The sequence below is a fragment of the Chroicocephalus ridibundus genome, chromosome 3 (genome assembly GCF_963924245.1).
Source record: "Chroicocephalus ridibundus chromosome 3, bChrRid1.1, whole genome shotgun sequence".
Taxonomy (NCBI): domain Eukaryota; kingdom Metazoa; phylum Chordata; class Aves; order Charadriiformes; family Laridae; genus Chroicocephalus; species Chroicocephalus ridibundus.
In genome coordinates this window covers 120,811,407-120,823,962 of record NC_086286.1, presented here as the reverse complement: position 1 = coordinate 120,823,962, position 12,556 = coordinate 120,811,407, and the positions used below count along the sequence as shown (strand labels likewise).

Genomic DNA, 12,556 nt, shown 5'->3' with positions numbered 1-12,556 from the left:
GAGAAAGATGGCACAGAAGAAGGTTGTGAATTGACTATAGGTGATATCTATTCCTTTCTGGTGGCTGCACTGCCCAGGACAACCACCACTCTCACACCAGGGGTCCAGTTAGGTGCTCAGCATTAGGTGGGAATGAATGTGGGAACATGGAATGATAACAGTGCTTTATAAATGGCACTTTTGTATTCTGTCTTGGCAAATTTCACCAGCAGAGGCTCAGGTACTCACCCAGCTGCCTTCGTTTCTCAGCGAGAACATCAGGGAACGGAGCTGAGGTATCGAACCGAGGTCCCGGCTGCGACACTTGCTGCTCCAGGACACCAGGGACATCAGCGCACGACACTGGGTTCGAGCACAGAAGCCCCACTTTAGCCTGAGCAGAACCTCCCCCCCTAACACGGTCGGCATGCAGATCAACCCCAAATCAGAGCAAAGCTACGAATGCAAAACCATCTCACAACAAAGGAAAACGCGCAACATCAGGAACAACGCGGCAGCACGTACCACAGAGAACATGCACTATGCAACGCAAGGGGGCTCTCAGAGATCCTGCAGGCATCCCATGGTAGAGGCAGATAAATCCAGTTCATCATAAGTGCTTTTTGTCAGAGGGCAGAAGGAAATATGAATAATAATGGAATAAGTGCTTGTCAGACCAGAATCCCAAGGGCGTACAAAGGATGTAACCCTTGTGTACTGGCAAAGCTACTCAAGAATGACCTAGCGGCAGACTGCTTGAAAACTAAACATTTATCTTGAATGCAAATGCTTGCCATTAATAGGTTCATAAGTTGCTCCAAATGGCATTTTTGTCCCAAATTTCCCATGGATTTCTTTTAATTATCCAAACAGGACCATGATTTTCATCCTGGATCAGGGCCTAAAGCATTAAAGAGAGGAATACTTATAAAGTAAAAGATATTTCACTTTAGGCTCCAATCCCAGTAATAAGTTACTTCTAGAAAAGTTTGCTTTTGTCGTATTGGATGCCGACATTTTACATTCAAGCCCTCTGAATTCGGTGTTTCAATTGCAGTACACACCCCGTGGCAGGAAAGTGCATGTTCTCTGCCTACACAGCAGGCACATTTAAAAAAAAAAAAAAAAAAAAGAGAAAAAAAAGAAAAAAAGAAAACCAAGATAAGCCTGTGAGTGTTGAACAGTGCTGCATGATATTACTGATTTATTAACTTGGCTTGATCAATAAGGCTATCATCAAGGGCACATTTAGTTTGCACATAAATTTCACTTTCTAACAAGCACTTTTGTGTGCTCACTTTAGTTTCCATAATCTGATCCAGGTCTCAGGAAGCTTTCTTTAAGGGAGAACAGAGAATTCTTTTTCTAAAAAAAGGATCAAAGTATACTCGGTCAACCCTCAAACAAAAGAACAGTCAGTACTGTAGAAACAGCATGCTTACCTTTCACAGCAAAAAGAAAAAATAAGCCTGTAGGTCCAGATTTATCGCTGCCTTATAAGTTCATCAACATCAATTGAGCCATTAAACTGTGGCCGAATTTGGCTCACAGCAATTTAAAAATTTCAACTTTCTTTGAGAGTCTTCCATCAGTAAGATGCTAATTTAATGCATAATTTAAACCCCACTGTCCTTTAATTCAGTGTTTGTAAATAATTAAAAAAGAACTAAAAATCCTTTTACATTTATAAAGCTGCCCCCCTTTTTCTACTGCAAAACAACAAAGTCTTTTCAATCTAGAATTTATTTATTCTTTAAATCTGAAAGTAAAAGCCGTATAAAAGATGAGGAGAAACTGATTTACAAGATAAAACAATTAGCTCTGGGATATGTACATTAAGACTAATAAATTTCACATCGTATTTTAAAGGAGTGGAGGAGGAATCCCAGATATATTAGACTTTATTCAAATTCTATTGAAATATTCAATTAAGAGCATCTTATGAAGGTAAGTTATGCAGTCACTAAAATTAAGATGTGAAAAACAGGATTAGAGCGCTGCATCTCTCAAAAAGCCTATACACTTTAATAATCCATCCCTTTTCCTACACACAAGATAACATCTAAAATCTGGCTATTCCTATAATCGCTCCTGTCCTGTTAAAAATTTGGGTTGTGCAGGAGAAACGCGAATGTATTCCACAGTAAAAAAATACTAAAATCATATATTGCATTCCCTTTTAATCCAAAATCACACTATCTCAATGGTTCTTATTAAAATCTTTTTTTTTTTTTTCTGTGCAGACAGATGAAAACGTGTTTTAAGACTCAAACAAGTCTGTGCAAAAACAGCTCGAACCCATCAATCTCCCAGTTGGTTCTTAAAAGAAGCTAAACATTCACCAAGCTGTTCCGACGAGACGTGACTGGCAGATCCTTTTTGGGAACGGGGTCTCAAGATGCAACCCTGCTTCCACTCAGATTCATGGCTTTAATAACACAAGAAGTTCAGCGCAGGATCAGGCAGTTGGGCAGTCATTTAATTTGATTTACAACAAAGTCCTAAGACATGGTTTTTCTGGAAACACAGTCTCCGTTTTCTCCAATTTTTCCGCTCCGTAGGTTTTACATCAAAGCATTCCTGCTCATTTTGTTTCCGTATCTCCATGCTGCCGGTAGGAAGCTGCCCAGTTCTGTTTCCCTTCGCCAGAACTGATTCGTGGACTAGCATGAACGCTTCAGCTGCCTCCACCATCATCCTTCTAAAAGATTTATGGCAAACACATCGCATACCAAGCTATAAATCTAGCAAATGGCTATTAGACATACTTTGCTGTCCACAGCCACACAATTTAAAGTAAAACAGATAATGGTATAGCTGTGGCTAGCGTTACTGGTAGGCCTGCCAAAATTGTCTACTTTGCCACCCATTTTTTCCAGGCTCCTCACTCTCATTTTTGGGGCGTGAATCAGGTGTAATACTGATCCCTCAGTATTACTCTATTCGTGGCAACTTGCGATGCTACATAGTCCTTTGTTGCCCAAGGATAAATGGGTACCGTTAAGATTAAGCCCTACTTAACACTTCCTTTAACAACAAATTGCTATATGTTCCTTTACTTTTTATTCCTTAAAGATTAAGTTCTTCTAGGTGTCCAGTTTGGGCCATTGGACTTATTAAGAAGAGGAAACCCAGCAAGGGTGGGGAGTTTGGCGAGAGACTTTGTGCTTTTGAAAATCCTCTGTTCCATATCTTTTAAAGAAAATTTATGCTACTGAAAACTTAAAACCTCCTACTCTCTTTGCTCCCGGGAAATTAACACAAAGTAAACCACCTTTAAAAATAATCTCCCACTCAAGAAACTTCAGGGTGACAGGGAAAGAGAGAGAGGGGTTATTGTGAGCCCTAAATAGCGCAGGTTGGTTCTGCAAGCCACGTAGGGAAAGGCAAGCTAAAATTAAACGACCTTTGGTAGGGACACCTCACCTACAACAGCAAGCTGTGATCTGATCTTCCTAATTCTCCTCCTCCGCTGTTGCGGGTCATGGGCCATCAGAAGGTACTATTTCTGCCGGGATGGGTGTGGGGCAGACAGTGCCCTCGTAACCCCCAGGATGAACTGCCTCAAGAGGCAGCGTGATCCCTGCTCAACTCGCTGGGGCTTTCAGGAGAGGCAAAGGGAGTTTTAGCTGTTCTTTGTGCCGTCACCGCCTCCAGAAGACAAACAGAGCCTTGGTTTGCCGTAATAAGGCTCCAATTAGAACACAAATCTATAATTATCTAACAGCGGAGATCAAAATGGCCAACTTTGGTCACAAGTATCAATCAGAGTGAGAGAAGAGGCGAAACAGGGTCAAACACCTATTTTAAAAAAAAATGAAAAATAGGACACTTTCCACACAACAGGTAGAGATCAAAATAATCTTTATGCAAATCCAAAATCTCCTTTCCCACCCATAGCACAGTTTTTGGAGTTACCGTTAGCTTCAGACAAGCACTGACTGTACGCCAGAGTACCCAGACCTTCTTAGAACAAAGCACAGAGCCTTGTCATGTTTTTTACATTTATTGATGATTCCGGGCCAAACACAGATCCCACGCTGATTCTCTTAAAATCATTGCGTAATTAAGAAAGCTGAGTTACTAAGCAAGATCCTCCAACCAACACCCCTGCCTCAGAAAGGGTCACTGAGTTTGTGACATCAAGATGCTTTGAGAGGAGATAAAGTTGGACTAGATGATGGTTGTAGGTGCCTTCCAGCTGAACTATTCCTACTCTATTCTACTCTGTTCTGTTCTATTCTAAATAAACAATTAAATAAGCATATATATACACACATACACATATATATCCATCTCTCCCCTTGTACTACTGAAATGGTGATGCCATTAAAATGTTCACCTCTGCTTCTTTCTAAAGGAAGTCCAAACTCCACGTACTGCGGAAGAAAAACAAGAGGTTAAAGCTAACAGACTAGCTGAGGATCTGCTTTTCTAATGCTGCATTTGATTAATTATGTGATTTATTTTCAATGACTGGTTCAATCAATCCTGATCAAATTAACAAAGACAATGATCAGAAATACCAGACTAAAACACAATACAAATGATTTGGTTCCAGGGGATCCAATCAAATGAAACAGGATTAAATTAACCAGTGATTGGATTAAGCAGAAGTTGCTGTATAAAGTCAGAAATGTATCAGTACTTCAGGCCATTTACTGTGTCTGTAGGTTGCCATTTCCAGCTCTTCCTTGAGCTCTCAAGAAACTTTAAACAAAATTGTTTTTCCTAGGTATCATAAGGGTAACGTGGAAATGATTATTTTCTTATTGCTATTCTTAATCTTATGCTTACTACTTGTACTATTGTTTCACAGTCCCACAGTATCTGGGGCTCTGCTGTAGTGGGCACTTCCTAAAGAAAAAAATACACCCCCATACACCCCCCCCCCCCAGTCTGTACCTGAAGGAGTTTACAGTCTATGTGCACGACACAGAGATCAAAAGGTGACAGAATATCAGGATACAATCGAAAAGTCAGAAAAACCCATTTAATTCTACAATGTTAGCAAAGCACAAAGATGAAAAAGCTACTGTTCAACAAGGAGCGTTAATGAAAAGTTGCCAGCGATACAGCTGGAAATGTAGTTCTTACCTAAAAATCAAAGTAAATACAAGTATCACAGGAAAAGTGCTTCCATTTGCTGTGTACTGACCTAAACCTTGAGCAGCCAACAAGGTCCTACAGCACTGAGCAGAGATGTGCCTTCAAATGCCTTGAGCTCACCCTGGTTCAGCTGGACCCATTAGTAACCAGCTGCAAAGGGACTTTGTGTCCAAAAGGAAAGGCTGGGGACGTCAGAGGCCAGCTCATTTGGAAGTAAACAGGAAAACATAAATGCTGAGAGTTAGTGAGTGAAACCAAACTCAGTTCCTGCCCGTTTTTTCACACTAAGAGAATAATTTAAAAGATAAACTTGAGGGATGTGGATAAGTATTCCCTAAGGACTTTTAATAACACAGCTTTAGGATGCTGGCAGGCAGTCCTGCTTGCGAATCCTGGTCCCACGTGCTACACCGGGCTGGTGGATGTGCCACTCGCATGGCAGTGGTCCTCAGTAACACAAGACAGAGGAAAGCTACACAGCCACCAACCACACTGTGCGCATTAGGGGCTAAAGCAGAGGAGTTTTCCCAGCAAAAAAAAAAAAGAGAAAAAAAAAAAGAAAAAAGAAAGAGTTTGCCCGTAATCTGAACAAAGGCCAAAGCATGGGCGAACAGGTCAGATCCGAACCAACTCTTCCACCCATCTTGTGTCTCTTACAGAAGCATTCAGGGGTCATATGGGAAGACTCCTTCCCTATCCCTTGGGAGAGTACCGCTTTAGTTTCTAGGAACACATTGCCCAGCAACTACGCAGACTTCATGTCCATCCTGCGAATGGGCATCTGTCACCTGGCTGGACTGAGTCACCTGCAATCACCCTAGGACTTTTCATGCATGCAGGGAACAGACCAAGCTAAGTATTTATGGTTGGACTAGACGATCCGAAAGGTCCCTTCCAACCTAGGCAATTCCATGCTTCTATGATTCTCTTTTGGCAATCGATAGCTGACATATGGAGCGTGGGTTGGTCTTTGTCCCAGATGGGACCTCTGGAGACATCAGACTAACTTCTGATGGTCAGCGAGCTCGAGGTTCACCCACGGGATCTGGTTTGTATGGCCATGGCCATGTGTCCTGTCCTTGCAGCCCACTGCACCACAGATATTGATAGGGAAGGACTATCCTGGTGGGACTGAACGTGTGATGAGCTGCTTTACTTACTGAGCTTGAGAAAGTCTTTAGAGAAACACTCCTCTCTCCCTTCCCACAACTTAAAGACACAATATTTTATCTTTGTTTTCAGCTACCATGGTGAGCATATTCTAAAGCCCCAGCTCTTTCCACTCAAAAGACATTTGGCATTACGATTAAGAATGCATTATTTTTGCTCTTCTGTCCCCTTAAAGGGTATCTTATTTGTATGTGCAGGCTTTTTCTCACGCTCTGCCTTGCTACATTCTTTTTCAGTCTCATTGCAATTTTTTTCATGAGTATTCTCAGTTTCATTTTCTTACTTTATTTTCCCCATGTCTCTGTCTCTCTCCTCACCCTTTCTATCACGCTCTCTCCTAAGTGAAATGAGAACCCAATTATACTCCTGTTAGAACTGAACTTTCAAATCCATCATGTGCTAGTGGGCTCAAAATTAGGCAAATAAATTCCCTCAACCCTACAAATTAAATTGAGTCTTTGCATATGTTCTTTTAAGAGCACAAAGATGTCAAGTATTCACCCAGCTGTCACAAAATATGATGAGCAGGCACTTTGTATTCATATAGATTTTCTAAATCGTTTGTCAGATTTAACAGAAATGCTAATGGATCCAAAAGTAAATTCTAATCTCTCCTAAATATCTGGTTATTATTTGTATTACAGTAGGACTTGGAATTGTCAGCTGAGCATCAGGGCACAATCTCAGAGCATTTCGCACACAAAGAGAAAGATCGTTTGGATGACGTGCAGGTATTATTTTGCACTTCTTCTAATTTTACCTCGTTATTTTAACCAACACCCTCCTCATAGGTATACTCGACTTCATTTAAGAATAAAAGTACCATCAGCTTGTAAGCATCATTACCTAACGCATCTGCTATTGAAACCCAGGTCTCACATTTGCTAAAGCCAGCACCTGTCTCCCAGGTGCAGGTTTTAAAGGAAAAAGCTATCATGAAGGTCAGACTTTGCTCGAGCTTCATTTCGGTCTAAGCTCATGATGGAAGTGGGGCTGAGCAAGACCAGCCTCAGCGTGTGGATGGGAACCGGCACCAAGGTGCCGACGCCGGCAGGTTGGACACCACACAGGGCACCTGCAACTGCTCTGTGTAGGTCCAGCACGTCCCAAACACGCAGGATTCGCTGCCCCGGCACTAAACGCCTGTACAATATTTCTCATGTGGTCAATCCAACACGTTCAGGGAACCTGTGATGTGATGAACATATCCTGGAGAGTTGTTCTCTACGTACTACCCTGCTTGTTTGTCTAAAAACCTATTAGGGCACCGCTTAAAGCGGGAGGGCAGCAGATCCTGGCTGTCAGTGATAATCCACTGCCAAAATCGATGCCGCTGGCAAGCTTGCTTCATGGATATTTACGATCAAAGAGCGCATTTTCCAAGAATGTATTGTCGGTCCCATTGTCTTGGCTCAATTTCAACTCCAGTAATTACATTTCTGCCTGCCCAATATTCCCCTGCCGCTTCGAGGAGACGCGGGAGCCCTCTCGTCCCGTCCCACGTTGCTTCATGGCATCACGGCCACATTCTGCACCAAACCGGACACACTTTAGCCGTGGAAACAGCTTTGCCCGTATATATTGTACACAGCTTTGTGGTTCTTAAAGAGGTGAAAAGTGTATGAAATTGTTGTTGCTGTTATTTAAAAATTATTTATCTGCCTCTGGAACTAGTCATCTTGAGACATCTTTTAATTTCCTTCTCTTTCATGAGTAAATTTCTACATTTAAATTATTTACCAAAGGTTGAGCTAGGTAGGTCTCAGTTTGTATTTTTTTAATTTCACTAATAAAAGTAAAATATCTATAAAATGTGAGTGTCTACAGCTTTTCAACACCCAGCTCCAGGGAGTTCAAGCCCTTTCAGATCTAGCTGGGAGAGGTAACTCCACCGGCAAACTAAGAACCTGCCTTTCTCAGTGGAATAAAACTCCTGTTTACAGCTGCATAGGGCATAAAATGGGAGGTTTTAAACTTGTGACATTTCCATGTCTGGAAAAGCTGTCACACGCCCAGCGTAGCATCTTACCTCGAGCTGTAAGCCCAGGGGCATTAGTAGCATTAGCCAACTATAAGAGTACTGGAGGGAAAGAACGGTGCAACTAAAACACTTAAAAAGCCTCCCAAAATCTTTCCTATATTCAGAAAACAGAAGCTTCCCCGATGGGAAGGAACTCCTATTTCCAACTGTATGTGCTTGCACTCTTGCTTCTCAGAAACTTCTCGGTAGCGCTCAACTGACCCCCTCCTGCCTGTTGCAAATCCTGGCTCGCATTATTTTGGGAGAGATCTCTGAAGGCAAAAAGTGGTATAAAACACTGGTTTTTAATTTCTTTTTTTAATTATTATTATTTTAGTTTTCAAGACTAAGCAGCTGTTGGAAGCTGCTCTGAGCCAGAAACTGGTCAAACCAATCCTGCAAATATGGTTTTGTGGGCAAAGGAAGATGTGCTAAACCCAAGTCATCGTCAGCCGCCTTCCTCCGCGTTCCCTGCACTCCTCCCGCTTCCCAAAGGGACCATTTGGAGTGTTTACACAACTGCAATAGACACCCTTAAGCATGTTTTGTTTTAAAATGTAAAAAGAATGCCAAACAAAACAAGCCCAGAAGAAAAAAAAAAAAAGAACCAGAAAAGTATGCATATAAGTAATAAAGTATGAGCGGATGAATGTATTCTGGAGCATTTGCATGTGTCAGAGGGAGTGGAACGGAGGTGAGCGGAAGATGAGAAAATGCGAGATGAGACACGATGTGACAGAAAAAAAGCACCAGTTCGGGAAGAAAGAAGCGGGCAGGGAAAAGACTGTCGTACAGATAAGCGAAGACTCTGTGTACAACATGAGGGGAATTTTTAAACACTGAGCTTTTACCTACTAACATCAATAGGGTTATTATAACTAACTTGGTAAGATCTAGGGGCAGCAGTTAAACGATGTAATACAGGTACCTAATTTAGGTGTCATGCCTAGTTCTCTCCATCGGCTCTGCGAGAAGCCGGAGTCTGGCAGCCCTGGATAACAAGCGGTCTAAATTACTCATCACTCTCTGGAAGGTAGGAGCCATTGTAAACTCTCTGACTCTGCCCCCGTGTGCACTGCAGCAGAACCAGAGTGAAAAAGGAAAAAAAAAAATAAAAAAAAAAATGACAAAGAACATCATCCAGCTGTATTACAAGCAGAAGAAAGAAATTCAGGAACTCTATGAAAAGAATGATGACCTAAACCAAAGAAGATGGGATAGTGGAAGTTAAATTATCTGTGCAGAAAATTTAATGTAAAAAGATTCAAAAGAAAATACAGTCTATATAGCTGCAGCCTGGCGCATCTAAAGGGAAAAAAGCCAAAAAACTGCTCCCAAAAACCTAAACCAAACTAAAGAAAAGGGAGTGTGCAGGAAGGAGAGAGACTTTTTGTTTTGGAGTATCTGGTTCCTAATTTAATCTTAATCCGCTCTGACATTTATGCTCATGGATAATTCAGTATACAAATTTAGGGCAGAAAAAAAAAATCCATAAAAGTAATAAAATAAGAGCTGCTCGCAAGGGCAGCATCAGTAAAAATTGCCCTTGGGTAAAAATAGTTCCTACTGCTTTGTGTCCCGCTCAGCTTCAGGCGATGTACCAAGATCCCAGGAACTACTTTTTTTTTCCCTCGTGCAATCATTTGTGGCTCTCATCCAGCCTCTGATTATGCTAATTGTGTTTGATGGAATTTGTATGTACTCTCCTTCGCTCTCGTCTCATCTGAACATACACAAGATGCATTCTTAATTTTTAACTCCTCAAAAATAAATAAATAACGGAACTTTCTCCCCAAGGTTGTGTAAAAGTCAACCTTATTACTAGTTCTAAACAGCAAATATACAGCCTTTATTACTAGCAAAACAAATAACCCTTCCTATATTAATATGTTGCAACAAAGCTTTTAGTTAGTGTGAGAGGAATGTCATAATGTAGGAGTTTGCATAACACAGTCAGATCATGTCACCTAGACACAATTTCGTTTGCATTAAATTAAATCCACCATCATAGGAAGCGCAACTTTAATAAAAAGATACAGTCAAGTCGGCTAGATCAAGAGCCTGCATCATTTTGAGACAGACACTCCAAACAGGAGAGATGGTGAGCTCTTGTAAAACCATTCCCAAGGGTCAGCAATAAAACCCAGGACTTAAATTCCTGAATAAATGGCTTTTTTTCTTCTTCCCTTTTAAAAGCGTTCTTGACAAAGTAACTAGACATCAAAACCCACCTGATTTTGGTGAGACAAAACCAGATGACCTGTATGGCCTCAATCCAAGTTCCTTGACTGTCTTTGAGGTCCCCCAACGCAGCGCTGACTGGGTTATTTCATACTTCATGGAGATCCTCTGAACCTCTAAATTATTCTTTAATTCTACTAACTGGCAGCTAAAGAGAAATGTAATTCCAAGAGTAAAGGACTTGCTTCCCCTCCTAAATCAAAACAAGACTGGCTTTTCATTCTTTATTTAAGTGAATTGCAGTGAAAACCCCCTGTGCACCGCAGTTCTGCTCCTCCACAGCTAAAGCCTCCTGTCACTCGTGTCCTCCCCAGGTTGTTCACCTCCGGAGCACCTCACAGGAGGGTCCATCCATGGTGAACACCACAGCTGGCAATGCCTCCTAGGGCCACATTTTCAAGGGTATTCAGGTGTCTTACTAACACAGGTAGGCACCAAAGGGATTTCCAAAAGTGCTGAGGCAGAGGGGACAGAGCTGCTGTCTGCACTGGAGAGTGTCGGCAGAAATGAGGCAGGGGATCCGGGCTGGACACCCAACGTCCCTGATGCGGGGCTCGGAGTCCCAGCCCACAGGCATTACCCACCCTGCAGAGATGCTACGCACAGTACCGGCCCACGCGGCAGTAGCAGCAGGGCCAGACTCGGACCAGTCCATCCCATTTGAAATGAAAACAAACTCTTCCAAACACAACAGCGCCAGCTGAAATGGCTGAGGAAGGCGCAAGGCTCATGAGTGAGGGAAAGGGACCCTGCCCATTTGTGTAAGGAACAAAAAGCTCCTTCTTTTGTCACACAGGTCCTGTTTTGATGTGCAACAGACTCTCTTTTGAAAGGTGAGAGTTTCTTAGCAAAGAGTTGAAGAGGAAAGGCAGACCTAGTCATGTGCCATTATGGTCAGAGCGGGTTTTGGGCACGTTCCCTTTCGCCTCCCAGCCCCAACGTATCTGTATGCACACGCGTTTTGGTGGTGACATCTGAAGGAGGCAACGGTGAGCCATGACCCTGTACTCACTGCTACTTGTCCGACCGCTTCCTGCAAACAACTTTTTGATTTATTTTATTTTTCCCAGACATTTGAACTGCCTGTGCAGATTACTGGCGTAAATATTAAACCTGGAAGCTGGGTCCCCTGCCACCCACTATTTTGGACCCTGATAGGAGCAGTCAGCCCTTCTGAGATGGGCTCTTTGAGCTGTTTGCGGGGAGTGAGAGCTCTCTGCATGCGAGCGCAGATGAGAAGATGCTGCCTGCCGCGTGAATCTGTCTGCCAGGGAATTGGCTCTTTTCCTCAGCTTCTGTTTCTTCGTTCTCCGCCCTTGTGCAATGAACTGACTGCAAACCCCTCCTCTTTAAAGGGTGGCCGCACGTCACTGGTGAAATGTGTATTATTTATTTGGAGATCACTCTGAAAGTAACTCTATTTAAAAAAAAAAAATGAAAAAAAAAAAAAAGATTCTTCAAAGCTCTTGGCATCCCTGACATACTCTTAAAACACAATACCACAGGAGTTACAAAACATAAATCATCCATAATAACAGAAACACTTCTCTCCACCTTGTGTCTGCTACTACCTGAATTGTTTGTGATTCTTCAGGCACAGTTGTTATATACATGCAAATTTTAATTAGGGGAAAACTTGGCTGAATAGTAGATAAAATTATTTGTTGTACAGTATATTCGAAAAGCAATGCGTCATTCTAATAGATTATTCAATGGATATTTGCAACATTCTATAGAAGCATTTAGGTAATGCAAAAAAAGATTAATTGAATAATTTATTTGATGGGCAACAGCATTACTCATCAAATACATTATTCAACTAATAGTATTCAACCAGTACTAATTAAAAGAAGAGAAGCAATTGCTTTCAAGTACAACTCATTCAGATCCCAGTTTTGGCTCCATTAAGAAAACACTTTGCAGGGGAACGTCTCAATGCAAGTGCAGATGCTTCAGATATTCTTCACGCTAAAGGAGCTACACCCTGCATCAGTGTCCTTGACGAAATACATCTGCGTGACTGCGGTAGGATTTGCA

At 42.0% G+C, this 12,556-nt stretch overlaps 1 protein-coding gene across 3 annotated transcripts in view; it reads right to left on the bottom strand.

Annotated features, from left to right (window-relative positions):
- KLHL29 (kelch like family member 29) overlaps positions 1-12,556 on the bottom strand; it is a 402,404-nt gene that overhangs the window by 146,296 nt on the left and 243,552 nt on the right. For 2 of the 3 annotated variants that reach the window (XM_063330556.1, XM_063330558.1), the window contains one exon: positions 229-342. The exons of the other annotated variant lie outside the window; for it this stretch is intronic. In XM_063330556.1, coding sequence (XP_063186626.1) covers positions 229-342 — 114 coding nt within the window. The remainder of the gene's footprint in view (positions 1-228; positions 343-12,556) is intronic. 3 annotated transcript variants of the gene reach the window in all.